Source organism: Anolis sagrei, chromosome 3 (genome assembly GCF_037176765.1).
Source record: "Anolis sagrei isolate rAnoSag1 chromosome 3, rAnoSag1.mat, whole genome shotgun sequence".
Lineage (NCBI taxonomy): Eukaryota > Metazoa > Chordata > Lepidosauria > Squamata > Dactyloidae > Anolis > Anolis sagrei.
This window is the reverse complement of record NC_090023.1, coordinates 273,601,784-273,607,377: the sequence shown is the minus strand read 5'-3', so window position 1 is coordinate 273,607,377 and position 5,594 is coordinate 273,601,784. Positions and strand designations below refer to the sequence as shown.

Here is a 5,594-nt window from a genome sequence, read left to right as displayed (position 1 = left end):
CTATATGCATAAGCACATACACATTTATGCAGATACACATACATATATGTATACATATATAAACACTTACACAAATACACACACACACACCTATATACACAAATACATACAGACATAAAACATATACACAGACTGGGCCAAAGCAATGCATGAGTTCCTCTTGCGCCCCCAAGAAAGGTTTCTCTGTTATGCCACATATTGTATATCTAAGTTCTCTCTCTGTGTGTGTACACACACTAGCCATCCCCTACCATGCATTGCTGTGGCCCAGTCTGTGTATATAATAATAATAATAATAATAATAATAATAATAATAATAATAATTTATTCCCCCATGGGGACATTACAAGGGGACCTTTTCTCTCTCAAACCCCCAGCTTTCTTAGGATTTCCTTTGGGGGGGGGAGAGACTTGCAGACTTTTGTTTGTATTTAATGTCTGAAGGAAAACTGGCATATGTGCTTCTCCCTTTTCTCTCTGTTTTGCCTATGCTCAGAAGATGGGAGGACTGGTCAGAGTAGATGCCTGTTTTTCCCCAAGTCAGGATTTCATTACTTTCATTACTGCAAACATTCCAACATCTCTGAATGGAAATCCTGTGTTTCTCTAGATCTCCTTGAGCTGCTGAAAGACTTCTCCTGGACAGAGGACAAAGGAGAAGAGGGATGACTGGGCAAGAGTAGAAAAAGGTGGGCAGGAAGGAGGCTTTCCCGATTATCTTGGGCCTCAACTGAGAGAGTGGAACTTAGTTTAACAGAGAGTAATGTAGTGAATATCCCAATATATTTACATGTGGGTTTGAAGTATCCAGATTATTGGCTGAGTGGAGGATTCATTTGGGAATACCAGAAAATGTGGTAGCAAAATTTTGCGATGGGAAAAGAGGGAAAGGAGGTTTTGGGCTTCATGCCTCATCTTTTGCTGCTTCTCTCTTGACCAGGAACATAAGGATTCCATGGAGATGTCTTTGGTGTGATGAGAAACAAACCAGCATCTAGTGGCCATTGAGGATTTTGGAAAGCAAACAAGCCATAAGGAAAAGAGTCTTGTAGGAAAAACATCCCCACAAAGTGCTGATCTTGGATAACTGGCTTTGGATGAGAAAGGGAAAAAGAAGACTGAAGTGTCGCTATTGCAGTTAAACATACATATCACTGTCAAGATGCAAGGGAAACCCTATACATGCCTGGAGTGTGGAAAGAGCTTCACTCAGAGTGGAAATCTAGATTCACATCAGAGGACTCACACTGGGGAGAAACCCTATAAATGCTTGAAGTGTGAAAAGAGTTTCCCTTGGAAGCATAGTCTGCAGCAGCATGAATGGACTCACCTTGGGGAGAAACCCTATAAATGCCTGGAATGTGGAAAGAGCTTCACGCGGAGAGGTAGTTTAGGTTTGCATCAACGAACCCACACGGGTGAGAAACCATGTAAATGCCTGGAGTGTGGAAAGAGCTTCACTAAGAGTACAAACCTACGTAGACACCAACACATTCACATTGGGAAGAAACCCTACAAATGCCTAGAGTGTGGACTGGGTTTAACTCGGAGGGATTCTCTACAGAAACATGAAAGGACTCACACTGGGGAGAAACCCTACGAATGCCTGAAGTGTGGAAAGAGGTTCATTGAAAGTGGAACCCTACGTTCACACCAAAGGATTCACACTGGGGAGAAACCCTATGAATGTCCGGAGTGCGGAAAGAGCTTCACTCAGAGGGGTCGGCTGCAGACGCATGCAAGGACTCACACTGGGGAGAAACCCTATGAATGTCTGGAGTGTGGAAAGAGGTTCGTTGAAAGTGGAACCCTACGTTCACACCAAAGGATTCACACTGGGGAGAAACCCTATGAATGCCTGGAGTGCGGAAAGAGTTTCACTAGGAGCGATAATCTGCAGCAACATGAAAGGATTCACACTGGTGAGAAAGCCTATGAATGCCTGGAGTGTGGAAAGAGTTTCACTCGGAGGGATCACCTGCAGCAACATGAAAGGATTCACACTGGGGAGAAGCCCTATAAATGCCTGGAGTGTGGAAAGAGCTTCGCACAGAGTAGAAGTTTACATTTGCATCAACAAACCCACTTTGGAGAGAAACCTGATGTTATGGAGCCTGGGAGTTGTAGGCCAAACAGGGCATAGTGTTACAGCCTGTGTTGGATGGGGTTACACTTCCCTGAAGACACAGGTTTGCAGCTTGGGAGTTCTGGATTCATCATTGAGCCTGGAACCCCAGGTCTCGCCAGTGGCCAGGGGAACGTTTGCACAATTAAAAATGTGTGCCAGTTGTGCCCGTACCTTGGGAAGTCTGACTTGGTCACAATGGTCCACGCTCTTCTTACATCAAGGATAGACTACTGCAACATGTTCTGCGTGGGATTGCCTTTGAAGCTTCAAGTTGTCCAACAGACAGCAGCTAGATTTCTTTTTTTAAAAATTTTTTTTCTTTATTGGCATTTTCAATTAAATACATACAAAGTAGAAAGCACAAGGGGGGCTTGGGGTGTTGGGTCGAGGCAGGGAAAAAGCGGGGGGGGAGAGGGGGGGTTTCACTGGGAGGAGGGAGTGAGAGGTAACAGGGGAGGTAGGCCAGAAGGTGAGGGAGTGCAAGGTACTAAAAAAAGCTTGACTTCCAAAATAGTCGGCGGATGATATTCCATAGTTGGTAATCTCTATTCTTCTTCCTATGTTATTTTTCTTCCATTACCCTAAAACTCGTAGCCTTGTGAGATGTTCTTCTTTTCTTTTAGGTATGACCTCATTGGTTCCCAATCCGTTCTTCTTTTCTTGTTTTTATCATATACTAAGTTAGCAAGGGAGTCCATCTCCATCAGGTCCCTGGCTTTTAGTAGCCAGTCTTCTACTGAGGGTGTCTCTTTTTGTTTCCACTTTCTCGCTAGCACTGTTCTTGCTGCTGCGGTTAGATGGTAGAGAATTTTGTCTTTATTGAGGTCTAGGTCAAAGTCTATTAGGTGAAGTAAATAATATTCGGGTTTTAAATCAAATTTTGTCTGGATTATTAGTTGGCTCTGTTTGTGAATCTCTGTCCAGAATCTCTTTACCTTCTTGCATTGCCACCAGGTGTGTAGGTATGTACCTAGTTGAGAGCCGCATTTCCAGCAGTTGCTGTTTATTCCTTTGTAATACCTTGATATTTTTTGCGGGGTGAGATGCCACCTGTAGGCCATTTTATACCAATTTTCCGTAATATCGGCCGAGCTGGCATATCTAATCTTTTTCCTCCAGATATCTTCCCATTCTTGGAGCAAGATGGAATGTTCCAAGTCTTTGGCCCAGGCAATCATATTTTCTTTGACTAAGTCCTTTTCCGTGTCCCATTCTAATAACTTGCTATAAATCATTTTAATAAGTTTTTTTTTCCTTTGTCATAACTGAGTCCCAGAAGTTGTCTGGCGATGCGAATTCCGCTTTTTTATCCTCCTTAAAGGCATTTGCCACTTGGTGGTAGTGGAACCATGAGAGATTTTCATCGATTCTCCTGAGCGATTCTATTGATTTTAGTCTCCACTGGCTATCCTTTTTTTCTATCAGCGTTTTGTAAGTGTGCCATCTACTGCTTGGAAACTCTCTCTTGTGGTTGGCTTCAATGGGTGAAAGCCATAGGGGTGTTTTACTATAAAAGTTTTTCTTGTATTTGTTCCAGACTTTGAGGAGGGCTGCTCTGACAAAGTGGTTGGTAAAACTTTTTTCGATTTTTGCTTTGTCATGCCATAAATAGGCATGCCAGCCTCTTCTCGCATCGAAGCCTTCTAGATTGAGCATTCTTATTTTTGATAAAGAGGCCCATTCTTTCACCCAGGTCAGGGCGCAGGCTTGATAGTATAATTGTAGATTTGGCAGGTTTAGCCCTCCTCTTTCTTTTGCATCTGTTAACGATTTGTATTTGATCCTAGCTTTTTTGCCATTCCACACAAACTTTAGAATGTCCTTCTTCCATTGTGTAAAGCAGTAGTTGGTTCTTAAGATCGGAATCATTCTGAATAGGAAGATCATTTTGGGGAGTAGGTTCATTTTTATAATAGCTATTCTGCCGAGTAAGCTCAGATTTAGTTGTTTCCAGCTTTCAATCTTTTTAGTGATGTCTTTCCACGTAGTTTCAGAATTATTTTTCACCAGCTGCGCATTGTTTGTTGTGATTTGGATTCCTAAATATTTTATCTTACTGACGATCTCGAATTGTGATATATTTTGTAATTCTTCCTTTTTTGCGGGGGTCATATTTTTTGTTAGTATTTTGGTTTTGGATTTGTTTATCTTTAGTCCAGAGACCTTCCCGTAGTGGTCTATTTTGTCTATCCATTTTGAGATCGTGTAGAGGGGGTTTTCTATGATACAGACAACATCATCTGCGTATGCCTTTACTTTGAATTCATCCTTTCTGATCTTTGTTCCCGTCAGGTTATTATCTGCTCTTATTTCCTTCAACAAGATTTCCAATGAGAAAACGAAAAGCAGGGGAGATAACGGGCAACCCTGCCTTGTACCCCTTTCAATATTGATGCTTGCTGTTTCCTGTCCGTTGACCCTGATTTTTGCTCTCTGTCTTGAATATATTGTTTTAATTGCATTTGTGAAGTGAAAACCCATGTCTTTTTCTCTGATTAGTTGTAGCATGAAATTCCAGCTGACCCGATCAAAGGCTTTCTCGGCATCGAGGAACAACAAGCCTAGCTCTTTCTGTGGGTTACTTGCGTAATACTCAGTTATATCCAAAATTGTCCTTAGATTTTCACACATATGTCTTGATGGGAGAAAGCCCGTTTGATCTTCATTGATGGTATTACTTAGGTATTTTTTCATTCTACTTGCAATTACACTGGTGAAAATCTTGTAATCTGTATTCAACAACGATATCGGCCGGTAGTTTTTTATGTTTTCCGTCTCTGTTGTATCTTTTTGGATAAGTGTGATGACTGCTTCCTGCCAAGAATCCGGCATTTTGGCCTCCGATAATATGTTGTTAAATATTACTTTTAAATGTGGGGTCAGGTCATCCTGGAAAGTCTTATAATATTTTGCAGTGAATCCATCAGGGCCCGGTGCTTTGTTGTTTGGTAAGTCATTGATTGCTTTCCTGATTTCCGATTCTGCTATTGGTGTGTTGAGGAGTTCTCTTTGTTCGTCGTTTAGTTTTTCTAATTTAAGCTTGGCCAGGTATTCTGCTATGTCTTCCGGTCTGATTTTATCTTTCTGGTAGAGTTCCTCATAAAATTCTTTGAATTGATTTAGGATCTCTTCTTCCGTGTGGTAGGATTTCCCGTTTCTTAAGATTTTGGTAACATGTTGTTGTTGTTTTTTCTTCATCAGTTTCCTGGCTAGCCATTTGCCCGGTTTATTAGCATTGACGAAATAGTTGACTCTCATGTATTTTAGATTTTTAGCAAGTTTTTCCAGTTGGAAAGAGTTCAGCTGTTTCTTGAGGAGATCCAACTCCAGCTTGATTTGTTTGTTTCTTGGGTTTTTTTTCAATTCCGTTTCTTTACTCTTTATTTTTCCTGTTAATGTTAGCAGTTCTTCTTGTCTTTTCCTATTCCTTATTGCGCCTTTCTGAATAAAAAATCCTCTTAGCACT

At 41.3% G+C, this 5,594-nt stretch overlaps 1 protein-coding gene across 1 annotated transcript; it reads left to right on the top strand.

Moving 5' to 3' along the window:
- The first annotated feature begins 420 nt into the window (after positions 1-420).
- On the top strand, positions 421-2,412 carry LOC137096536 (zinc finger protein ZFP2-like). The gene is made up of 2 exons (XM_067466175.1): positions 421-689; positions 941-2,412. The coding sequence occupies exon 2, from the start codon at positions 1,163-1,165 to the stop codon at positions 2,141-2,143; it is 981 nt and encodes a 326-aa protein (XP_067322276.1). The 5' UTR covers positions 421-689; positions 941-1,162; the 3' UTR covers positions 2,144-2,412.
- Positions 2,413-5,594: the final 3,182 nt, after the last annotated feature.